We start from the raw sequence: 26,894 nt of genomic DNA on the forward strand, positions 1-26,894 counted from the left end.
GTGTCCATTTACCTGTAAGCATATGGCTCCTGCCCAGCTGAAAGGCAATACAGATTAGAGCTCTGTTGTCATATGGACTAATGTCCCCACCCATCATGAATTCATCCTGTGTTGTATGTATTTTCTTCTCCATTTAAAAATGAACAAATATGGGCACCTTATCTTTGACAAACGAGGCACGAATATACAATGGAAAAAAGACAACCTCTTCAATAAGTGGTGCTGGGAAAATTGGACAGCAACATGGAAAAGAATGAAATTAGAACACTTCCTAACACCATACACAAAAATAAACTCCAAATGGATTAAAGACCTACATGTAAGGCCAGACACTATAAAACTCCTAGAGGAAAACATAGGCAGAACACTCTATGACATCCATCAAAGCAAGATCCTTTTGGACCCACCTCCTAGAATCATGGAAATAAAATCAAGAATAAACAAATGGGACCTCATGAAACTTAAAAGCTTTTGCACAGTGAAAGAAACCATAAACAAGACTAAAAGGCAACCCTCAGAATGGGAAAAAATAATTGCCTATGAAACATCGGACAAAGGATTAACCTCCAAAATATACAAACAGCTCATGAAGCTTAATACCAAAAAAGCAAATAACCCAATCCACAAATGGGCAGAAGACCTAAATAGACATTTCTCCAAAGAAGACATACAGATGGCCAACACACACATGAAAAGATGCTCAACATCACTCATCATCAGAGAAATGCAAGTCAAAGCCACAATGAGGTATCACCTCACACCAATCAGAATGGCCATCATCACAAAATCTGGAAACCACAAATGTTGGAGAGGGTGTGGAGAAAAGGGAACTCTCCTGCACTGTTGGTGGGACTGTAAGTTGGTACAGCCACTATGGAAAACAATTTGGAGGTTCCTTAAAAAACTACAAATAGAATTACCATACGATCCAGTAATCCCACTCCTGGGCATATACCCAAAGAAAACCATAATCCCAAAAGAAACTTGTACCATCATGTTTATTGCAGCACTCTTTACAATAGCCAGGACATGGAAGCAACCTAAATGCCCATCAACAAATGAATGGATACAGAAGATGTGGCATATATATACAATGGAATATTACTCAGCTATAAAAAGGGATGAGATGGAGCTATATGTAATGAGGTGGATAGAACTACACTCTGTCATACAGAGTGAAGTAAGTCAGAAAGAGGACAAATATTGTATGCTAACTCACATATACGGAATCTAAAAATGGTACTGATGAACTCAGTGACAAGAACAAGGATGCAGATACAGAGAATGGACTGGAGAACTCGAGGTATGGGAGGGGGCAGGGGGTGAAGGGGAAACTGAGACGAAGCGAGAGAGTAGCACAGACATATATATACTACCAACTGTAAAACAGTCAGTGGGAAGTTGTTGTATAACAAAGGGAGTCCAACTCGAGGATGGAAGATGCCTTAGAGGACTGGGGGGGAGGGTGGAGGGGACTCGAGGCGGGGGGAGTCAAGGAAAGGAGGGAATACGGGGATATGTGTATAAAAACAGATGATTGAACCTGGTGTACCCCCAAAAAAATAGTAAAAAAAATATAAAATAAAATAAAAATGAAAAATTTAAAAAAAAAAATAAAAAAATAAAAATGAAGAAAAGACCAAAAACAAAATAAAAATTTCCTCCTTAACTTCATATTACAAAAGCAGCATTTCTCGTTAGAAAATGTAGGATTTCATTTCTACATATTCAAAAAAGAGTATTCAAAAAAAGAGTAAGAGCTATTCAAAAAAGAATACAAGCTATTCTTTTTTCATCATTCCTGAAAGCCATTTTAGCTTGATATAATGTAGTTCTGTTTTTTAAAAAATGAGTAAACCTTGATCAACAAAGACATGTATATCAGAGCGCTGTGTTTTCTGAGGCAGACTTAAGATTTCAGTTTGGAAATATTACTTACTGAATGTTGGATTAGTTATATCAAAATATTTCAAGCAAAATAAAAAACTTAAAGGTACCTTTAGTTGTTTCATCTTGCATGTTAACATCCATTCTTTTCTCTTATGTACACTGAATTAACATTTCTGAAGGAAAAATTTCCAATTTTAAAAGTTTATAAGGCAGAACTGATGATTGCAGTGAGAATCTCACTGAGAGAAAAAGCTGACCAGAAACTTTTGCTTTTAAAATTTGTCTTCCTTTGCTAATGGATCACTTCGGGTTATTTAACACCATTGTCATCAGCCCACAAGATGGCAGCATTGTTTATTTTGACAATATCTCAACTATTGGACAAACACAAGGTATGCAAATCAGTGGCTTATAGTGAAGTTCATTCTCATGACTACTAGATGGTCCTGGGTTAACATCAGCAAGTAATAGAAAGGATAGAGAACTTTTCTTAAACATAGCAGTAATGGCACATTTTGCATTTTTTCTTAAATTAGGTATTCAGTGGCCACCTGAGAGGAATGGTTTGAAACTGCATTGTTTAAACTTACTGAATACTTAGTAGCAATGGCTATTTGTTGAATTCTTGGTTTGAATTTTGCATACCTAGGTTGTTTGATTAAAATGGTTGTCAATTCCATCTGTAGCTTAGAGATTATTTCAACAGTTTTGCTTATATTTTCTCAAAGTCTTGAAATAGAATTACATCAGGTATTAGTATATTCATAAGAAGAAAATGGGTATATATTGTGGCATTTTTTTTGCTGCTGGTAATGAAGTGTTTGATTACTTTTCATCAGACACCATTGTAAGTATTTTATATGACGTATTTCACTAACTCATTTAATCTTTATATCCATCCTGTGGCATAAGACATTGCTATTAATCTCATTCTGCAGATGAAGAATTAAGGTAGAGAGAAATTTTCTAACTTGTCCAGATCAACATAGTACTAGTAAATGACAGAATTAAGATTTGAACCAAGACATTCTGGGCCCTGAGTTCTGCTGTTCTGTTGTCCCTTCGGGATCTGTTGAAACCTTGGGAAAAGTTTCTGAAAGCACTTCATTCTTTTTTCTTTTTAAGAACTTTTATTGAGATACAGTTAACATACAATAAACTGCATATATTTAGAGTATACAGTTTGGTATCCCAACCTCCCAGTTCATTCCTCCCCAACCCTCCCTGCTTTCCCCACTTGGTGTCCTTATATTTGTTCTCTACACCTGTGTCTCTATTTCTGCCTTGCAAACCAGTTGATTTGTACCATTTTTCTATATTCCACATATATGCATTAATATATGATATTTGTTTTTCTCTTTCTGACTCACTACACTCTGTATGACAGTCTCTAGGTCCATCCATGTCTCTACAAATGTCCCAGTATCATTGTGAAAGCACTTTACTTTTGAGACAGCCAAGAGAAGTAATTCTTTTGAGTTTCTGATACTTTGTACCCCTATTACTGTCTTGTCTAACTTGGCTTTGGTAATGAAAATTTTTTATTTTTAATTTAATGTAGATATGACTTTCCAATGTCACTTTTGCCGTAGTTTGAAAGTATTCAAATTAAATACTTATTTTTTTTGTAGTAGCCAGTTATAAGGACTGTTTTTTTACTAAACTTCAATTTATAATGACAGTCAATGCTAATCCAGATTTAGGGTACCTTTTAATATATTCTTTATTGTAGAGTGCTGTGAGTTTTAAATTTGTACTTAAAAATAGGTTGTCTCCAGGTAATTTATTACTTGTTTTCTAGGGAAGAAGTATAATTTTTAGGACTGGTTAGGCACTTCTCTTTTTGTCAGAAGATACTTCTGTTACTGTCTTAAGAGTTATTGGATCATCTGGGGTTGGTGAGAAATGGGAACAGTGGGAGTGCAGAGGAAATGATTCTTCCCCGCCCAGTTCGGCCCAGGACCACTTTTTTAAAGCAGTAACTTAAAAAATTGTGTTGTAGGCTTGAAGCTTCATGAGGGAGTGGGTCTTATCTGCCTCATTTCCTGCTGCATCTCCATGTATGGTACATGGTAGGTGCTCCTTAGTAAATAGTTGTTGAATGAATGTGTGAATGAATGGAAAACTTTCTGCTCTGGGAGGACCTGGAGCAGGCAGAGCTCTAGCACTTGTCTACCTTAACCTGCTTACTTGCTTACTGATAAGTATTCCTTTGAAAAAAGTATCCCTAGGCTAAAAAAGAAGTCTGTAAACCACCAATGACACATGACAGAAGAATAAGTTAATGTTAACAACTTAAAGTAGAGACGTTCAAGATTGTCAGCAAGTGTTAATGAGTTTCCTGCTTCTGTGACAATTCAAGATATAGGCTAAAGGTGAAATACAAACAGTCTAAGTTTAAGCTTTAGAAATTACTACATCCTCTCTCTTCCCCATAGCCTCTATCCTAATTTTTTCCTCTTCTCATATCAGTTCCTCTTGTTTTTCCTGTCGAATTTTCTTTGCCCTTGCTTAGGCTGAGGCTTGTCAGTAGTACAGAGTGAAACCATAAACTCAAATCATCTTACGCTTATTACCACGAAGAAAGTGTTAATTAGGCTAGCATTGGAGATTTTAATAGACTAATAAAAGTTTGTCGCTAATCAGAACATAAAATAGATGCCTACAACAAAAGCTTAGAATTAGAATTTTGCCTTTTATTCATGATAAAATTATTTACCTGGAAAAGAGTAGAGTTTGTTTATCTAATGACTCTCCTCAGATAATCAAAGTAGGGACTTCTCTGGTGGCGCAGTGGTTAAGAATCCACCTGCCAGTGCAGGGGACATGGATTCGATCCCTGGGCTGGGAAGATTGCACATGCCACAGAGCAACTAAGCCTGCGCGACAGCAGCTACTGAGTCTGCGCTCTAGAGCCCATGAGACACAACTACTGAGCCCATGTATCGCAGCTACTGAAGCTTGTGTGCATAGAGCCCATGCTCCCCAACAAGAGAAGCCACTGCAATGAGAAGCCCACACACTGCAAAGAAGAATAGCTCCTGTTCGCCCCAACTAGAGAAAGCCCGAGCATAGCAATGAAGACCCAGTGCAGCCATAAATAAACAAACAAATAAAGAGGAAGAGGAATTAGAATGGTTTTCTTTGGTACCAAGAGATAACAGTAGGACTAATGGCTAGAAGCCACATTTTAAGGTTAATATAAGGAAGATCTTTGTAGTCAGCGTGTGCAGAAGTGGAATAGGCTTCATCAGGAAGCAGTTGCCATATGCTCCTCTGAGTTTTTAAAATGAAGCTCTAGTTTTTCTTTTTTTTAATCTAGAAAAATTTCCTCCAATCCTGAGATCAGTTATATGTATATATATTCACCTGTATTTTTCTAGGATATTGTTTTAGTTTTAATTTTTTAAAATTGTACCTATTCATAACAAATATTGTAAGTGCTGAGAATACAAAGAGTGATATACAGAATAGTGGGGAGACAAACCTATAAGCCGATATATATAGAATAAAGTGTTGTACGTGTTATGAAAGCATCTACTGGGTACAGTATGGAGAATGGATTTGAAAAAAGCAACACTAGGAAGTAGGAAAATCCAGTATATAGGTGGTTATTGAAATTTGTCAGGCATAGTATCAATACATGATGATGGCTTGTGACCTCTACTGGGGTGAGGTCAGTGGGGCTTGGGTGAAGAAGTGTTTAAAAAATATTTGGGGATTAGGGTAGACAAAACTTGATGATTAATGGGTGTTGTCCTTGAAAAAGGAGAAAATAACTTCCAGGTTTTAGGGTTGAGTAGCTGGGCTGAAAAATATAGGTTTTATTTACAGAGATAGGGATACTGGAGGAGAGTAGGTTTAAAGGTAATGAGGCACATGGGAGGTTATGCATAGGCTCTTTGGTTGTACAGAGAAGAGGTCTGTGAATATGGGAATTTGTACAGTTGATAATTGACATCATGGTTGTAGACTCAGAGCTCCAGCATTTAAAGATCAGGCAATATGGGTAGGAACCAATAGAGCAAATCAAGAAGGTTCTAGATGAAAATGAAAACTAGGAGAGTTCGTTGCCATGCAAACCAGTGAGAAAAGGTGAGGTAATTTGTAGGATTAGATCATGTGCAGGATTGAATCCAAAGCAAAGTAAGACTTTTTGCTTTCATTAGAAGGGAGGATCCTTCCTCCTCCGTAATAGGAGGGAAGGAGAAGAGAGTGGGTTCAAAGGCAGTCATGTTTGTATATTTAGTGACAAGGAGTTAAAGGAGTTCTTCTCTTAAGAGTTTATGCTTTTTCAATATGTTATCTCAGAGTGACAGGTAGAAAGGGTGGTTAGTGTTTATGTTTGAGTAAAGGAAAAAGGTATTAAGTGATGAAAATGATTAAATTTATAGGCCATGGAATTTAAACTGCATCCTGAAGGAAATAAAGATAGGAGAGGTCTGAGAAAGAGGCAGAAGTGGTGGAATCAGCTTTGTAAAGGACAGGAATGAAGGGTTGTATTGGAAATAGATTGCACGCGAGAGGGTGGTGCTATGGAGATTGTGGTCAGAGAGGTATTTGCATTTTTGGCAGGGAATTCTTTTTCATCTTTGTACTTGTAACACTGGGTAGTTTACCCGATATCTAATGGGCTCTCTTGTTTGTTGACTCAGTTGTAGAATAAACTAAAAGGCAAGGTAAAAAATAAATAATAAATGCTTGTGGGGATCTGATAAAATACTGAGGGAGTTGATTAAAGAGGGAATTATTTAGGCTACGACTTTCAGGTTTCCAGAGGTATTTGAAGTGGTTCTCTTTGTTTTTTTCTTCTGAATTTCTATCGATTATTCTTTTTCTACTTGATTTTTAAGATTTTGACATTAATATATTTTCTGCTATTTCTTCATTGTGTTCAAAATCCTGTCTTTTGTAATGTCTTGCCAAAGTTTGTGGTGGAAGTAGTAATTGTTAAAGGTCGGCTATCATTGTACTTGCTTAAGTTTAGGGGGAAGATAAAGCTTGGTTTGTAACTTCTCTGGATAAAATATGTGGAGGGGAAATGAGGAAATATAATTATTCACACATATGGAATGATGTAGACTACCTCTACAGGATAAGGCCTTTGTAAATCTTTATAGTAAAACTACTAATTTGGAATGGGTGCAAGAAGACCAATTTGAATGAGTTAATTAAGCTCGTGTTGTTTAAACAAATAATAATTTCATTTATTTCAGCTATCTAGCCTAATTAGAAATAGTTTCAATTTGTCCTTTTAAAATGAGATGAAATGAGAACTTATTTGAAATTTTTTAGCATTTTATGTCACACATTGTAACTACTAAGTAAATGTTAGGTGATATTCTTACTGTTTCTGATTTACTAACATGCCTAAGGATAACGGTTCCCAAACCTTGGTATTCCTCAGATATAGCTGGAGGGCTTGTTAAAACAAGGGTTGCTGGGCCCACTCCCAGGGTTTCTGATTCAGTAGTCTGTGCTGAAGTCAAGAATTTCTAACATTCTCAGGAAACACTGATGCTGCTAGTCTGAAGTGGCACTTTGAGGACACTGTCTTAGGTTAAGAGCTTTAAAAGAAGATATTTACTTCTAATAGAAGAAATTTGCTTCTAATAGAAGAAATTTGCTTCTAGTAGGAAATATTTATAATTTTAATTCTTTAACTTTAATTCATCATTATTTTTTATAGTTTACAAAGCAAAGAAAATAAGGTAAAAAAACATTTAATTCATAGTTTCCTAACCAATAAGTTGTCATAGTGTGCTATGAATAGGTTGCATTTGTACCAAGACATTTATTCCTTCTGTTCTTGGAATAGTTGAGTAAAAACTGGGTTGGAGGTCCTAAGGACCGAGGGGATTAATCACATGTTTAACTTAATTGTCTTACCTGCTGCACAGTGATAGGGAAACTCTAGCTTAGAGAACCTAGAAGAAATTAAGTATCTTATTTTCTCTCCAGGTTTCTTTAGTAATTTTTGGTGAATGGAGTTTATAGTGAGAATTGAGATTGAGGTCTTTAACATATAAAATATTGATATTTCATGTTAATAATTAACCAGCAATGCTGTATTCTTAAAAGGAAGCCAACTCTTACTCTTGCTGGAGGACCATCTCACTTTGACATAGAAGTGAGTCACTGGGCTGCCAGTAAATAGGGTACACATTTTGGGGGGTTGAGAGGGAAGTTTTGAACCTTATAAAATTTGAAAAAAAAATATGTTCTTAAATGTAATCTCTTTATTCACTCTTTTTTACACTTTTGACTTATTAAGAGGTTACGTAGGGAGGAAAAAATCCTTTTCCATCTACCCTTCAGAGTTCTTGGCTGGGACCCCTATAACAAAAGACAGATTAACAAAAGAAAAACAGAAGTTTATTAATATATATGTCATATATACATGAAAGAAACCCAGGGAAACGAGTAACTCAAAGAGGTGACTTAGAACTCTGACTTATCTTGCATCTTTAACAAAGAACAATAAATCTGTAAAATAAAGACAGGACAAAGGAAAGCAGGTTTAGGCTTCCAACGGCAGCAAGCTGTGGGAAGGTAAGTATACAGAGGGAACCAGTTTGTTCACAGATTCCTCTGGTGCCATCTGTGTGGTGGTAAGAGTCTAGAGTGTCTAGTAAAGAGCATTTATAGCCTGTTTTTAGGCAGAAAAAGGGGAAGGATGGAGAGGGCTTTTTCTGCATTTGTTGCTTTTTACTTGCCTTCAGCTCAAAATAATTTTTATGTCAGAGGCATATTTTGGGGTGACATATTCTGGTTTCCTTCAAATAAAATCAGAGTTTCTGTCCATCTTACCACTAGTGTTATTTTAGTAGGACTGCAGTTTACTGCAACTTAGAAATAACTGTGATATCAGTATACATAAAACTTAATCTTTTGAAGCGTTGTATAATATAAACATTTGACAAAGGTACCTTCCAGTGTACCATTATTTGCCTTAAATGTGGTAATTTGCCCATGCATTGCTAGCATCAGATATTTAAAACTTACGTAAGAATGGCTGTTACTCTAAGAGCAGTTGTATACATGTATCATTTTGATTTTTTTCCCCTTTGAGTTAGATTTGGGTTAAATCTACTGAGAGTTTCATATTATGCTAACACTTCACCTGTACAGAATTTAACCTCTGGCAATCTCATCTGGCTGAAAAATAGTCAGTTACCAAGGTTGAAATGAAAAATAAAAAGGCTTTAGAACAAAATAAATGCTAATAAATTGACTGAAGCTCCTGTATTTGCAAATGGCCAGCTTCTTGGACTGCTTCATGTCTATTGACTTTTTTATATACAATCCCCATGATCTTAGTTATCTCATCTGTGTCTCTTTAGATTACAAAGGGAAGGGAAATTTCAATAGATAGGTTCAGCGACAGCAGCAAGAAGTGGTAGCTGTTAGCTCGACAAAGGTAAGAAATGGTGAACCTGCAAATAGGAGCTAAAAAGTAAAGCAGTCTGTTTTTATTTAATAGGGGATCAAGTGCTTTGCCATATCTTAATAGACTCTGAGATCACTGAGATGTAGTAAGTGTGGTAACTGATATCAGCAGGGCTGTTCGCCTTCCTATGTTCAGTGTGTTCATATAAAGATAGTAAGGAATATATTACATTTGACAGATTACACTCACAGAGGATCAAAAATTGGTTCCAAAATTTATTTAACTAATATTTATTGGGCACATACTCTGTCTTAGAGCAATAGACAGGTATATCCAGAAAATATTATTCTATTATCCATTAAAAATAATTTTAAATATAGATACTTCCATTGGTATGAATGTATTAGTATGAAAAAAATTCATATTTCTTTGTAATTACTTTTATTTTTTTAAATTTTATTTATTGTTTATTTATTTATTGGCTGCATTGGGTCTTCGTTGCTGCACTTGGGCTTTCTCTAGTTGCAGGGAGTGGGGGCTACTCTTTGTTGCAGTGCACAGCCTTCTCATTGCAGTGGCTTCTCTTGTTGCAGAGCACGGGCTCTAGGCACGTAAGCTTCAGTAGTTATGGCACGTGGACTCAATATTGTGGCTCATGGGCTGTAGAGTGCAGGCTCAGTAGTTGTGGCGCACAGGATTAGTTGCTCCGCGGCATGCGGGATCTTCATGGAGCAGGGCTCGAACCTGTGTTCCCTGCGTTGGCAGGCGGATTCTTAACCACTGCGCCACCAGGGAAGCCCCTGTAATTACTTTTAAATTTTTGTTATTTTTCAGTTTCAAGCTTTGCACTGGTTTTATTTATATAAAAGAAAATGTGAATAAGAAAAATACTGACTTTTATGCCTAGTACGAGAATCAGCAAATTATGATCCATGGGACCCAAATTTGGTCCATCACCTGTTTTTGAATGGCCCATGAACAAAGCATGGTTTTAATATTTTTAATTGGTTGAAAAAAATCAAAAGACAAATAATAACATAATGATGTACAGTCACATGACTTACCATAATGACATGAAAATTATATGAAATTTAAATTTGTGTCCATAAGTAAAGTTTTATTGGAACACAGTCATGCTCTTTGCTTTACATACTGTCTGTGGCTGATTTTGAACTGCAGCAGCAGAGTTGAGTAGTTTCAGTAGAGACCTGCACAGCTTCTCTGACCCTTTTACAGAACAGGTTTGCTGACTCCTGACCTAGCAGATTTGCTTAGGCTCTAAGGACCTACTGCTACACTTGATTAAAGTTCTGTCATATTTTGGCGGCCTTAGTGTGTCTATGAAAAAAAAAAAAGGTGGGAGGGGATTCTGTTGGATTTTCTGATCTCCTAGTGATGACTGGCTATTTTATATGCTTTATCATTACTTAACACAAATGACCTATCACTCGGCCTGTTATATGGTAAGCACTCCATTATTGGTTGAGTGATAACTACAGGTTTTTGGTGCTCTTATAATAACCAACCCTGGTTTGTTCAGCAGAAGGTTTTTTATTTGTGTCTCTTAAAAATTATTTATCAAGTAGAGCTGAAAATGCTTTGAAATAAGACAGAAGCCCACACTATGATTAGCTATATCATACTAATCTTGAAACATGGAGGCTTTTTTACCACTAATGGTTTTTTTTAAAAGGAACTTTTATTGAGATATCATTGACATACAATAAACTGCATATATTTAAAGTGTACAATTTGGTATTTTTTTCTTATTAGTGATGTATATATGGCAATCCCAATCTCCCAATTCATCCCACCCCAACCCCCCACTAATGGTTTTTAGTTGTGTTTACATTCTTTTTGCTTTTCCCCTCCCGCATTAATAGGTAGTTTTTGTTGATAGCATCTAAAGTTATAAAATACTGTTCTTTGATCCATCCTTGACAGGGCTTAATTTGTTGTTCTGTTATTTACATAATTTAAGTTTAATAAATGTAGAATCACAAATTGGGTAGTTTTAAAAACCATCCTTGTTGAGGTTCAGTTTACTTACAATAAAGTGTGAAGTTTTACATTTGGGAATTGTATAAACCACAGTCAAAATACAGAACATTTCCAAAAATTTTATTTCCTGCCACTTTGCCTTTGATTCTCCAGACTCCTGTCCCAGGCCACTGATTATCTGCTTTCTGTCATCATAGAATAGTAATTCTGGAGTTTCTTATAAATGGAACCATACAGAATGTACTCTTTTGTGTCTAGCTTGTTTAGCTCAGCATGTTTTGAGATTCATCCATGTTTCATCAGTAGTTGGTTATTTACTTAATTATTTAGCAATATTCCATTTCCACAGTTTGTTTAGCCTTCATGTGTTGATGGACATATGAGTTGTTTTTAATTTTTGACTGTTATGAATAAAGCTGCTGTGAATATTCACGTACAAGTTATTTGGATATTCGTATCTATTTCTCTTGGGTAGATACCTGGGATTGAAATTGCTGAGTGTATGATTAGTTTGTGCTTGACATTTTAAGAAACTGCCAAACTGTTTTCCAAAGTGATTGAGTTATTTTAACATTCCAGTCAGCAATGTAGGAGCGTTCCATTTGTCCCAAATCGTCAATAACTGTTGGCATTGTCAGTCTTTTTATTTGTGGATATATAGTGATATTTCCTTGTTGTTTTACTATGTGTTTTCCTTGTGACTAATGGTTTTTAATGTGCATATTGGCCATTGGTATATCTTTTATGAGGCATCTATTCAAATCTTGTGCCCAGTATTTAAAAATCAGGCCCTCACTATCATTGAATAGTGAGAATTTTTTATGTATTCTGGATATCAGAAATATGTATTGATAGTATTTTCTCCCAGTCTGTGACTTGCCGTTTTATTAGTGGTGTCTTTCAGATAACATAAGTATTTAAATTTTATGAATTCTAGGTCATCAGGTTTTTAAAATAATTTAAGCACTTTCCTTCAGAAATGTTTGCCTGCCCCAAATTATGAAGATTTTTCTCCTGTTTTCTTCTATAATTTTAATTTTCTATAATTTTAGCTTTTACATTTCAGTCTGTAATCCATTTCAAGTTAATTTTTATTTAGATTGTTAAGTAAAGGTTGGAGTTCAGTTTTTTCCCCCCAATATGGATATCCACTTGTTCTAAGCATTATTTGTTTAAAAGATGAACTTTTCCCATTGCCCTCTGTGTTTAAAATCAATTGAGTGAATATGTGTGAATGTACTTCTTGACTCTCCGTTCTATTGTATTGATCTACATGTCTGCTCTTATACTGGTAGCACACTCTCTTAATTTTGCAGTTTTATAATAAGCCTTCAAATCAAGTAATGTAAGTCCTACAACTTTGATACTCTTTTCTAAAGTTGTGTTTGCTAGTCTAAATTCTTTGCATTTCTGTAAAAATTTTAAAACAAGAGCACTCTCTCTCTCTCTCTTTTTTCTCCCCCTGCTGTGATGGTTTAAAAGGATTAATCTAGTAAAAGTCACATTTTCTCTCTTACATTTTTCTTCAGTGGTTTTGTCTACTTGTTTCTATAAGAAACATGAGATGGGTTTTTGATTTATTGAAGTCTGTCTGGCTAACTGATATTTTGAGGACACACTTCTATATATTCATTATGAAGTTTTTCCTAGATTATATATTTTCACTTCAGATTAGCCCTCTGTAACATTGAATCGTTTTTTTGTATCATAGTTTTATTGTTTTCTGATGAAGCACCCCAGCAGTGACATTAATGATTTAATATCGTAATCTTACTGATTGCTTGTAAATGCTACTAAAGGATACAGAACTGAAAATGTAGATGTATCTTCTACTTGAATTTCAGAAGTAAAGAATTGGAACTTTTACTTGCATACGGTTCCCTCCACTTTACTAAGTACAGACATATTCCAGAGAGGACAAAATATCATAGCTTTGGGGACAAAATATATTTTGTTTTCCAGCTCTTGTTTGTTTTCTCTAGTAGATGTTTTTATACAATCTTTCTGTTTATCTTTGCTTCAAAAGTTATTTTCCGTTTTCGAAAGTTCTCTAATAAATACCACCTATCTGTGATATTTATACTGAACACAGAAAAGTGTTTTAGGACAGATGAAGAGTCTACAACTAAATCAATTTAAGTGAGTATAAATTATAATTTGCTATAGACTTAAATGAGAAAAATTTGATAATCAGTATATTGATCTTAAAGGGCCTCAAGTTGCATCTTTAATTTTAAATGGTTTGAGTGGAAAGACATTTTATCACAGTGTTAACACTTGGCATTCACAAAAGTGTTCCAGAATATATGTCAGATAGTATACATGTTTGTTCTAGCTATTCAGTGATAGCCAGAGGAAACAGAAAAATAGAGTTCTTTAAAGTAGTTGTTTTAAAGCAAGGTCTTGTGGCTTTGTGGGATTAAAACCAAAATCAGCCAGCTAATGAAAATAATCATACAAATATATACATAGACTTTAAATGTGACTTCACTTTAGTGCCTATGGAATAAAATCAAGTGTATTCATTCACTGAAGACAGGGGTCAGTAAATTAAGACCTGCAAGCCAATTCTGACCCATTGTCTAATTTTGTACAACAACAAGCTAAGAATAGTTTTTAAATTTTTAAAAAGTTGAAAAAATACAAAGAATAATGTTTTGTGACATATGAAAATTGTATGAAATTCAAATTTCAACATCCATAAATAAAGTTTTATTTGAACATTTTCACTATTCTGAAATAAAGTTAATAGACATTGTAACCTATATACACATTAAAAAAATTATGTTGCCCTAACTGTAATATAAGGGAAAAATAAAAGGAAAATAATTTAAAATATAATGTACATTTTAATATGTAAATTACTTGATATGACTGCATTAGAAAATATAATGGAGCAGTCAGATACTTGAGCCTATTTATAATGAATAAGTTTGGAACAATTAATGATTATAATTAGAAATGCATGGCTAGTTTGTCTTTAAATGTATAAGAGGATTCATCTCTATGCTCAGATAGTTATTTATAGGTTTTTCACTTGCACAAGAATGAGTGGTAAAAATGTCTTTGAATGTGTAGAGTAAATTCTGAGATAATCAATGTAATCGATAGGATGGGAAGAGGGAAGGCAAAAATCATTTTGTCCTTTGCTCAGATTAGAGACCTAATAGATACATTGAATCCTTTATTTCTTTCTGTAGTGGTTCATAAAGTCATAAAAATTGCCACTAGACAGAAATACTACAATTCCCGTTAATGAGAATAGCACACAGAAAGCAGAAAGAAATCAAATGGTCAAAGATGTTTTTAAATTAAAAATGCAGTTAAAACAATGTATCACAAAATGAAACGACAGAAATAAAAGCAAATTTGTTCTCGATAAATAAATGTAAATAGGCTAACCCTCCCACCAAAAGGGAAATATTTTCACATTAGATCACAATATGAAGCATAAATCTGTGCTGTATATAAGAGTTCCTAAAACTTGGAGTTGTGATTGTTGAAAGTAAGATTTAATTCTGGCTAGAAATCATTAAATCTCATTTTCTCTCCACATTTCTCCCCCTCCCCCCACCCCAGCACTTTGTAATGATCAAGATTCAGTCCATGATGAAGTTTAAGTAGTTTATTAAATATAATTATGCATTGGAAAATTCCTTTGTTAACTGTAAGACAAAATGAAAATACTAGCTATATGAGACTTTAAATCAGATCAGATCTTAGTTCATGACAGGCCAGACATTAAGTGGACTAAAAATAAGACTATAGAAGCCCTAAATAATGTAATTAAGAAGTTAGAAGATATTTACAAACATGTATGAAGAATATGACTTCCTTTAAAGTGTCCATGGAACATTAGAAATATACAGAGTGATATTTCAAACGTCAAATTACAGAAAATAAGAATAGCAGAGACAGCATTCTCTGATCACAGTACAATGAGACGAGACATAACTCAATTAGAAAAAAGAAAAAAACCCTCCACATGGAAATTTAAAAGCTATTTTGGCAACTCTAGAGTCAAAGTAGAAATGAAGCCACTTTGATGAAACTTCTATATATTACAACAAATGCAATGTGGCTAAAAGTGCTCAGAATAAAATTTCTTGTTTTACGTACTTTAACTAATGAAGAAGAAAGTATGAAAATAAACATTTAACTGAAGGTGTTAGAGAAAGAGCAAAATAAATCTAAGTTAACTGGAAGGAAACTAATAAGGTAAATGTGAAAAAAAATGAGTGATTTTTAAAAAAACAATTGTTTTCAATCAATGAGCTTCTTAAAAGATGCATGTTAGCCTAATCAAGTAAAAACTAGGAGAAGCTTCAAATATGTGAAATAAGAAATGAAACTAAGGAAATAATTATAGGTACACTGGAAGAAAAAGTAATAAGAAGCTACTTTGCTGAAGTCTATTGCAAATAATCTTGGAATCTTAGATGACAGATTATTTTGTAGGCAGTATAGATGGTCTGAACTGGCTCTAGAAGGGACAAAAATCCACACAGTCTAATTACAATGGGACAATTAGGGAAAGCTGTCAAATAGAACATAATAAACTTAACTGGAAATGCAGAAGAATCTAAAAGAAGAAAAATTTAAAAATATTGCTGAGGAAACAAAATTTGAACAAAGGAAAGACACAGTGTATGCCTAAATGGAAAGACTAAGAATTACAAAAATATAGTTTTCCTTAATTAGTGTATCAGTTTAACATGATTGCCATGAAAATATCATATAGGATACATCTTTTTGTTTTTTGGAAATAAGTAAGTTGGTGTTAAACCTAAAAATATAGTTACAAGATACTTAGGAAAATTCTGAAGAAAATGTTTAATAAAAGGACACTAGTTCCTGCAAGATGCTACAGCATATTATGATGAATCAGTAATTAAAACTTTGTGGTACAAGTCCATGAACAGAGAATGTCTACAGTTATTCTATAGTTATTCTTGTAATAACTTGGTTTATATGATATAAACTGCATTTCTAATAAATGGTGAAAGGAGATTATTCAGTAAATGGGGTTACTAGGTAATGATGTGAGAAAATAAAAATTTACATCTCTTCTCTCCTCATAGTTTAAAATAAATTTCAAATGGAATGAATATTTAAATGAAAAAAAGAAAAGAAACTGGCAGAGTATTAGAAGAAAATACAGGTTATAAGTTTTTTAAATCCTATGGGAAAAAATAAAGCAGAGGGAGATCATTCAGGGAAGCAAGGGCTAGAGAGTAGAAAGCTGCAGTTTGAAACAGGTTATACCACTTCAGGGTCAGAGACTATTGGGTGCAGTCAGCCCTGAGGTGGGATTGGATTTGGAATTTCCTAGGTTTACCATGACATGGCCACTGTAACTGGAGCAAGGGAGAGGAGGAGGCAAAACACGTACACTGTTTTATAATCACTTTGCCTTGTTCATGAGACCAAGTAGGAAGCCATTACAGAATTTTGAACCAGAGGAGTATTGATTTGACCTGTTTGAAAACAGATTGTAAGGGTCAAGTATGGAAGCAGGGGTACCAGTAAGGAGCCTATGATGATAATACAGACATGGGATAACGGTAGCTTGCATGGGAGTGGTGGCAGTGAGCTAGTGAGAAATGGTTAGATTCTATATGTATTTTGAAGGTTGGGCTGAAAGATTTGATGTTAAAGTTAATTGGAAGAGGGATGGGGTTAGTTAATAAGATGAGGAAGATATTTGGTGGGGAATTCAGAAACTCAGTGTAGGACAGATTAAGATGCCTGTTAGATTAAAATCAGAGCTGTCGAGTAAGCGTGAGCCAGTAGTGCAGAGAGAGGTCTGGTATGTGAGATAAATATTTGATAGTCATTAGTGTATAGATTTAAAGCCTCAAGATTAGGTGAGATCCCCAAAGAAGTCCATGGAGATTAAAAGGAAATGAGGGACATAGTCTGAGCTCTGGGATACTTGAGCGTGAAAGTGGAGACAGGAGGAATGAACACTGCATTCTATGATGGAGCTGCCAGTGAGGTGGGAAAAAAATCAACTCTGATGAGGATGAGGGAGTGATCATCTAAGTCAGCTCTTGTTGATATTCAAGTACGATGAGAGTTCAGAGCTGACTATTAGATTTAGGAAACTGGAGGTCATTGTTGACCTTGATACAGCATTTTCAGTGGTGGAGGTGAAAGCTTGATTCCAGTGGGTTAAAGAGAGAGGGAGGAGAGGGATTGGAATCGGTGAGTATTGGACAACCCTTTTGGTAAAGTTCTGCAGTCAGAAAGGAAAGGAATAGGATGGTAGCTAAAACAGAATTAGGGTTGTAAGAGATGTTTTGTTTTGTTTGTGTTTTACTTAAAGGAAGAAAATATTGAAAGGCTTATGGGAAAGATCCAGGGGAATGGAAGAAATACAAGAGGGAGGTGGAGAATTGAGGAAGCAATCCTAGAGTAGGCAAGCAAAGCTGGGATCTAGTGTTGGTCAAATCTAAGAGCGTGGATCCTTTACTGAGTGATCAGAGAGGTGGCAGAGTATGTCACAGTATGTGGGTATATGCTGGTAAGCGCAGGATGTGATGGTGGTAGCCTTTGGAAATTACCTTCTTACTCTTTTTGTTTGTTTGTTTGTTTTTGATAAACTAGAGAGCAAAATAATCTGCTGAGAGTGATTAAGAAGAAAGAGACATGGGAAATTTGAGAAGAATGAAGAAATTATGTACCTTTCTTTTAAGCAAATAGGAACGTATATGGGACAAGGGAATTTACCATAAACCTAGGCAGTGTTAGGGCTCCACTTGAGGATAGTAATCGTGAATTTAAAGTGTGATGAGAGAACATGTTTTTTTCTCTAGCCATGTTCAGCCATGTCAGTTCAAGTTTAGAGTGAGTAGAGAGTTAGATTTAACTAGGGTTAGAATTTTGCGAAGGAAGTTAGGTATAAGAAATAAGAAAATTAAAAATGGTAAAGGAGTACAGAGTTATAAGTGAGGGAGTCCCGATTATTGACCATGTAACTTATGATGGGTAAAGAAAAAGTGAATATACAAGGCAGTAGAGGGATAGTGGTGATAAGATTAGTGAACTTTTAGGCCCCCATGGGCTTGAAGGCCTGAAGGATTGTTGGAGCCAGTGAGTTAGCTGGAGTGAATGGAAAGCAATGTGAAATTGAAATTATGGAGGGAATGAAGTTATTGGTAATAGGGTATGATCATGGTCGTGTGGGGTGGAAGTGAGCAGAGTAAAAGATCTTTGGAGAAGGGAAGGTCAAGAAACTGATGGGGGACTTCCTTGCTGGCGCAGTGAATAAGACTCTGTGCTCCCAATGCCGGGTGCTGGGATTCAATCCCTGGTCAGGGAACTAGATCCCGCATGCGTGCCACAACTAAGGAGCCCTCTTGCCTCAATTAAGGAGCCCACATGCCACAACTAAGACCCAGCACAACTAACTAACTAACTAACTAGATAAATAAATGTATTATAAAAAAAAGAGAGACTGATGGACCAGTGTATTAGAATAATCATCTATGTGGTTATTGAAATGATTAAGAATGACAGGGGTAGATTTGGAGAGAGTGATATTGAGCAGAAAGTTAAAATTTCCAAGAACTCATAGATTGGTAGAAGGAGTAACAAGGAGCAGTATTGCAGTATTGCATGATATAAATTACAGGGGATTTTGAGCTGGGAGGCTTTAGGGAGGAGTGAGAATGGCTGGAAGAAGCTATGCATAGCAAGGAGGACACTGACTTTGTCCCCACATCTATTTGAACATGGAACATGAGAGGGCTTTAGGGGAATTGGCATTTTCAGGGACGAGCCGGGTTTCAGTTAGATACAGAAGATAAATGGAACATTTGGAGATGAAATTATTAGTAGTGTTAATCTGGATGGAGAGAGGTTTAGCTTTATTTAACTATGTTAAAAAGCATGTGATTTTTGACCTAGCACTTCATAGTCCAGGTATATTTAAGGATATTCTTGCATATGTGAAAAATGACACACATAAAAGGATATTTATTTTATTGCAGCATTGTTTAACAGTGGAAGACTAGTAAATAAATGCTTCTCATTAGACTGGTTAAATAATTTATGATACACCCATATGTTGGAATTCTCTGCAACCACTGGGGAAAAAAATGAGGTAGCCCTAATATGTACTGATGTGACATGATTGTCAAGATACTATTAGGTATGGGGGGAGGAGGGTAATGTGCAAATCAGTATGTACAATATCGTCACATGTGTTTAATTTTAGAAAAGAATTTGAGTACACATATGCTTGTTCATGCTTAGGGTAACCACAAACTGTAACTATTCATTGTCTCTAGGGAGGCCAGTCAGGTGCTTTTTTGGCAGTATTGGAAGGGAAACTTGCTTTTCTCTGTACACTTTTTGAACTGTTACCTACACGTATACGTATTTTAAAAATAAAATGAGTTTTAAGAAAAGATTCAAGCCAGGTTGTGAAGGATCTTCAGTAATGGTTGGAGTTTGGATTTTAAGTGGTAGTAAATGAAGATAATTACGTGAACAGAGCTGTGGTTGGGGGAATTTTCCCTAATATCAGTCCTTCAAATGGATTAGAGAGGATAAAAGTCAGGACTGGCAGACTTGTAAGGAGGGTGTTACAATGGCCCCAGTTTGTGTTAAAGTATATTTCTGCAAATTTCTCAAATGCGTTTTGATTTAACATCCTGGTTTTCCGTTGTGCAGATAGCAGGTATGCTAGATATTTGATGGATGAGAATATTCAGGCATCATCCATTTTCTTCCTGTGGGCCTTAGTTATCCTCTTGAATTCCTGTGGCATGTTTTCTTCTTATCATTTGGCATTTGCTTTTTTTAATAATAAATAATCTTCCCCACTAATTATAAACCCTGTGAGGCTACTTTACTCTCTTTTTTCTCCTTCTGTTTAAATTGTTGCACAGGATGAATTATGATATGTTATTACTCTCATATATAAATAATGTAGTAGATACCATTATTTATGTTATTATTGTTTATTTTGCCTTTGTATGTGTTCTTTGAACACTAACTGCTTTGTTCTCATTAAAATGGGAGTTTTGCATAGTGATTTGAGAGCATAGACTCTGAAACTAGATGACTTGACTTGGAATTATCCAGTGAACTTTGGGCAAATTACTTAATACCTCAGTTTCCTTATCTATACAGTGGAGATTTGAAGATTAAATACATTTTATGTAAAGTGCTTAAAACAATGCTTGACACATAGTGAGTGTTAAGTGTGTTAATGGAAATTTTCACCATTACTGCTGATTGATTTGGAAGAGAGTCGGTTGAATAACCTCAATTCTTATTTATCAATATTTTACCTGTGTTTGTATTAACAGATCTGCTCATTTCTTTTCATTAAAAAGGCTGTTTCTGAACCTTTCTTTTTTTTCCCTTGAAATTATAGCAGCCCCTGTCTCTTGGGGCACACTAACGTGATAAAAGAGTTCCACCTTTAACAGCTTTGTTCACTTTACACTTTCTTTTGATAGATTGGATTCTAGTGTTCAGGGATATTAATCCACCTTGTTCGCTAATACATGTTTTATAATTACAAAAAATATGACAGACAGTGGGAACACTGACAGAATTCCCTCCTTGAAATATTGACGTCTTTATGTTGCTTTGTCCTACACTGTACTAGATGTATGCATTAATCAGGTGTCCTGTGTGGTCTGTTGCCTTGATGCTTAATCGCTTGACTGATGGCCCTTTTGACAAAGAACAGAGCCAGTTTCCTGCAGCTGAATTACATTTTACAACTGCTTAAATAAATCACTTTTTAAAAACAGTTGAAACATTCCAAGCGTGAAAGAAAAATGCGGTTTATTTTCATGTTTAAGTAAGTCCCCATTCATATAATTTTTCAAAATGTTTACTTTTTAAATTTAAGGAATTCTATGAAACTGAATTTATTATTGCAATGAACTTTCATAAAACAACTTGTTTTGTTACTGGTGATAGTGGATAGCAGAGATGAATTTCATATAACAAAACTTCTTGCAGCTCTTTTTTGAATTTAATTGCACAAGCAAGTATGTTTCTATTTGTTTACCTTTTATTTTGTTTTTATTTCAGCCGAACTAGTCATTGTTTCTTATTTTTGTTTGTTTTATCAGATTTCATAAATTAAAGCAGCTGAAATATTGTATTGTGAAATAAGAGGCCATCTATTTTGGATTAGCTCTGAAAGGCTTTCTGTACCTGAAAAGTGCATTATTCTTTTGAATTATTCCATGGTCTATTTCTAGAGTCTAACTTTGTCTTTGGGAACAGATATGATTAAATCTGAGATTGAGAACAAATGATTCATGTTTGGAAGTACTTAAATTCTGCATCTTAATTATGTGAAAGTACTTTTATTTTTTTTTTAAAAGGTAGCTGTTTGTCTTCCTTTCCCTTTTAAGCAGAATTTACTAGTTTTTGATCAGTATTTCTGTCAAAATCTTGTTTTTAAACTACAAAGAACCACAGTATCCTAGAATATTAAAAAAGGATACTATCTAGGCCCATGGTACACTAATATATTAAGAAGAAAACATAACCAGAATGTAAGAAAACAACAGCAATAAAGTCAAAAAGGTAAATTTTTAGTATGAGAGTTAATAGTGACCTGAAATAGCTAAAAAATAACCTTTGATGAAAAAAGAGAGCTGCGTTGAATAACAGGGTAGCAACAGAAATAGACTTACTTATTTATATAATCACATCCATTCTTTAGACAGCATTTTAATTTATATGCCAGTTTTCTTCCTGCATTGTCTTTGGACTTTTATTTTAATAAATTAGTGTTTAAACTTTTTTTTTAATATTAAAAACAAATAGTTTAGAAGTGGCATGTTAACTTTTACTGGTATAGCATATGTTTTTGATTTATTAGCCATGTATTGTTTGTAGAGGGAGGAAAACTATTTAGAGATAACTGGTTTTCCCTTGAAGTCTCAGCCATAACAAAATTTCTAAATTAAGGATAGGATTTAAGTTCTGATAATTCTGTCCTTTGCCAGATACAGTAATATTTCTCCTTCAGTATCCTGAAGCTGTGAGTATAAATGAGTTGGGATAGATGAATAGTTGCCATTCATACAGTTATGTTGCATTGGAGTCTTCAGGGCATATAGCAGTAGCTAAGACGGCAGTTCAGTTGAAATTGTTGTACAAATCTATTGCATTGCTACATAGTCATCTGTATTGGAGGGAGCATTTGGTGAACTGTGCAATAGTCAATGACGTTTAATCAAATTCCTTTAAAAATTTTATAAAATTAAGGAAGGATTTAAAGCTATAATGAAAAGTGAGCATTTCAGTATGTATTTTTATGGTAAATATTCATAATGTGTACTTATTTTCCTTATTCATTATCAGCTTAGCAAAGCTTGTTACTATGTTAACTCACCATATACTTTTTGGTAAAAGGATATCACAGTTTAACCTATAAAGAAAGATATGTCATGTAGGTATTTGTATGCATTTAATGAATGCTTGAAATATGCAGATTACTAGCATATCATTTTAGCCACTTACAAGATGCTCTGAGCAAGTTACCTCAACTCTAGTCCTCAGTTTCCTCATATGTAAAATGTGAATAAATTAATACATATCTCATAGGATTATTATGAAAATTAGATGACAATATGTGTAGTGGTTATAGTGAGTGAACAGTGAATGTTATCTATTATATAATTAATTAAAGATCAATAAGAATTCTTAAGTATTCTCTAACTTTATGAATAAGCTTCTAGAAAGGATGCTTAACTCATTGAGAAATAATGTATGTGATGATTCATTTTACTCTTATTTCCATTAGGTCACTTAGTATTCTTGCTGATTATGTAACAACTTTTTTAGGACTCCAAGTTAAGGGTCTATAAGGGTGAATAAAGCCTTGTGCTCTGCTATGAAGTAGCTTATTTTGAAACTTGTGTAAAAAGTCAGTAAGAGAGGGGTGAATTCCCTAAGTAATTTGAAACGGAGAGATTTTTAGTTTTTCGCTTGTTTGCATGTGGTTCGTAAGTCAGAGAGATCATATTTGCTTGGGAAATTAGAAATGGATTGGGGGAAACGTAATGATTATTTAATGATTCCATTCTTATGTGTATTTTATCCTTTTGCCGTCACCCCTTCCTTGTTTCAGTAACTCAGCTTGTATATTCATTTATTTATTAAAATAATATTAAATATTGGGAAATTCTATCATCCCCCTAGAATGGTAGGAAGAGAAATAGAATTTGTGAAAGGATTTGACAATTATCTTTTTTTTTTATTTTTTTTTATTTATTTTTTTTTTGGGGGGTACACCAGGTTCAATCAACTGTTTTTATACACATATCCCCATATTCCCTCCCTTCCTTGACGCCCCCGCCTCGAGTCCCCCCCCACCCTCCCTGCCCCAGTCCTCTAAGGCATCTTCCATCCTCGAGTTGGACTCCCTTTGTTATACAACAACTTCCCACTGACTATTTTACAGTTGGTAGTATATATATGTCTGTGCTACTCTCTCGCTTCTTCTCAGTTTCCCCTTCACCCCCCGCCCCCTCCCATACCTCGAGTTCTCCAGTCCATTCTCTGTATCTGCTTCCTTGTTCTTGACAATTATCTTTTGACGTAGTTTTAATATACCAAATCATTAAATCTTCCCTCACTACTTTTACAGTATAACTTGTTAGCCTTGACAGTATGTTGTAATGTGGTTACTAAAGCTGAATTGAAAATCATGTCAAGTTTCTAGGTACACAGGAACCATCTATGGTTCAGAATTATGTAGCTATGCACAGTTCTCTACCACTTGTAATTTTATATTCCTCGATAATGACTTAATATGGACATAAGGCCTAGTATAATTTGAGGGCATTTCAAGTAGATCTGTTATCCTTATTGACAGAATCATTTTAGAAATAGAAAAAAAATTCTGAAGTGTTGTCATTGTAAACATCACAGGGATAGGTAAATAGTCTTACTGACCCACGTATGTACTTTTCCCCTTAGTATTGAATTTGACCGGGATTGTGACTACTTTGCAATTGCTGGGGTTACAAAGAAGATCAAAGTCTATGAATATGGCACAGTCATTCAGGATGCAGTGGATATTCACTACCCTGAAAATGAAATGACCTGCAATTCCAAAATCAGGTATTTACATTATTTCCTTGGCATAATGCAGTGTGTATATAACAGTTAATATCTATAATTAGTATGAGTTTGTTATATTACCTTTTCATGAGACCCTGTACTCATTCATGGGGAACACTGTAACTGTATACAGAGTAGACATCAGAATATCTTTTTTATAGACATTGGTTGCTTTTTCCCTGTGGCGTTAGTAGTTAGTGTTTTTCTGTTTGCCAAATGAAAATCCTCTTTCACTTAATCAGATAAAGGTCTTTTTTGTAGATGGCCTTTCATGTGGTGATGAATGAAGGATTACTGTAGCCCAATGAATAGTGTCTCAGAGTCAAGAATTTTTCCTCTAGCATGCGCATATCTAAATATTATAATTGTTAACAGTTTTAAGAATTCTTTTCAGAAGAACATTATGCTTCTTTTCATGAGGGCATGGTATTTAAGGTTCACGTATTAGGGGTTAGAGTTCATAATGAGTGCTTTTTAAACGTGGAGTACCATTAAAACTGCAGAAGCTGGACCCTACTTCTGAGCTGCCCCTTTGCCGCACCCCAAAATCTTGGAGGAATCCTAGCATCTGCATTTTTAAAACAAGCTTCCTAAGCTGTTTTCATAAGCACTGGCTTAAAAGGGAGTGATGTAAAGAAATCATTTAATAATAAATGTATTTAGAACTTTGAACATTTTCCAGTCATCCTTGTACCTTTTTTATCTGGATGAATGACACATGTAGTATATATGTATATGTGCTCATTTTAATAATGTTAATAATATAGTGAGTGTTATAGTCTTTATTTGTTATAGCTTTCTGTTTTTGTTTTCTAATTCATTCATAAAAATGGTAGACTGATAGTGCTCATTCATCAGTGGTGCTCATCATTGTGAGTCTGTTACAGTTATGTACTTAGTTTATATACTTTATTCCTAAGTGAAGAGAATAAAACATGAGTAGCACATAGGTTTATTGAATTCTTTTGTGGCAGGCATGATCCTAAGTGCTTTATCTTAAGCAGACCATTGTTGCCTCATTTTATACACAAGGAAGCTGAAGCACAGAAAGGTTCATTAACTTGCTTAAGATTGCACAGCTAGTCTCTGGAGGAGCCAGGATTCAAACAGAAGCAGTTTAGTTCCAGAATCTGTGCTCCTAACCATTTCATGCCACTCATTTATAAGTAGTAATAAATGAATAGCATGAAATGGAGGCTCTAATAGTAATACCTGTTTCATGGGATTGTACTTTAAATAAATCCACATAATGCACTCAGCATAATATGTGGCCCATATGAAGAATTGACAGTAAATGTTACTATAATGAAAATATGGATTAGAGGGTTTACCTTTTCTGTCTTGACATATGTGAAAAATATTGCAGTACTTTATGCACCTTGGAATAAAGAGAAGGAAACAGTTCAAGGCTGGAAACTATGAACTTGGGCTAAAAGGATCAATATGTAAGCTTTCCTAAAACCAATTTGGAGCACACCAATTGTGAAAATTACCAGAGCCACAGCTAGCAAGTTGCAGATCTGGAATTTAAGCTCAGGTCTATCTAAATCCAAAGCTTCTTAACCATTCCATATAATTTCTCCCAGAAATTCTAATAAGTGTATTTGAAGTTGCAAGTGAACTCTTCCAACCCCTAAACTTTAGTGTGAATGCAACTAGTAGAAGGCAAAAAGGCTTTGTGTCCAAATGCTTGGAAATCATCTAGATTAATTGCTCTGCTTTCTAAGTGATTTTTTTCTTTAATATACATTAGCTTTACCGTGTGCATGATGCGCATGTCTATCTAACCAAAAACATGTATTTTTAGATGTTGCATTCTCAATTTTGGAACATCTGTGAATAGCTGAAACCGTAAATATTAAAAGTTTATTTCTAACTGTTAAATGCATTTAATTGAAATTTCAGTCATACACTTATATTAGTTAAGATTTGGGTGTGAATGCAGAAATCCAGTTCAAACCAGTTTAGTGGTTTATATGATTTGGCCCAACTGGATTCAGGGGCCTAAACAGTCTGATTAGGTCTCTGTCATTCTGCTGTGGCATGTTTGTGCCCCCTTGGCTCAGTCATCTTCACTTACAGACGTGCTTTCCTCATGTATCAAGGATGGCCAGTAGCAACTTGAGGCTCATCTTATCCAATTTCCAGTTCATGATGAGAGTGAAAGTGGTTATGGGTCATAACTTGGTGGTTTCAGTTGAAAAATCTAGGCATTATTTGATACCTTTCTTCCCAGAAGTGTTGTGGGCAGAATACTGATTGTGAATTCATGTAAACCATTTTGAAAGGCTTCTGATCTTTCTGAACACATTCAGATTCTTCATATCCATTGTTATTCATTTTTATGTAAAATGAGGCTTAACTATATTCCTTTCTTTCAGCTGTATCAGTTGGAGTAGTTACCATAAGAACCTGTTAGCCAGCAGTGATTATGAAGGCACCGTCATCCTATGGGATGGATTCACAGGACAGAGATCAAAGGTCTATCAGGTAAATAAGGATA

The 26,894-nt window shown here is 34.8% G+C and overlaps 1 protein-coding gene across 6 annotated transcripts in view; it reads left to right on the plus strand.

Annotated features, from left to right (window-relative positions):
- The window catches only part of COP1 (COP1 E3 ubiquitin ligase), a 238,793-nt gene that overhangs the window by 101,217 nt on the left and 110,682 nt on the right, over positions 1 to 26,894 (plus strand). For all 6 annotated transcript variants that reach the window (XM_057729123.1, XM_057729128.1, XM_057729125.1 and 3 more), the window contains 2 exons: positions 24,248 to 24,391; positions 26,773 to 26,881. In XM_057729123.1, the coding sequence (XP_057585106.1) occupies positions 24,248 to 24,391; positions 26,773 to 26,881 (253 nt within the window). The remainder of the gene's footprint in view (positions 1 to 24,247; positions 24,392 to 26,772; positions 26,882 to 26,894) is intronic.

The sequence above is a fragment of the Hippopotamus amphibius genome, chromosome 3 (genome assembly GCF_030028045.1).
Source record: "Hippopotamus amphibius kiboko isolate mHipAmp2 chromosome 3, mHipAmp2.hap2, whole genome shotgun sequence".
NCBI classification, from domain to species: Eukaryota; Metazoa; Chordata; class Mammalia; order Artiodactyla; family Hippopotamidae; genus Hippopotamus; species Hippopotamus amphibius.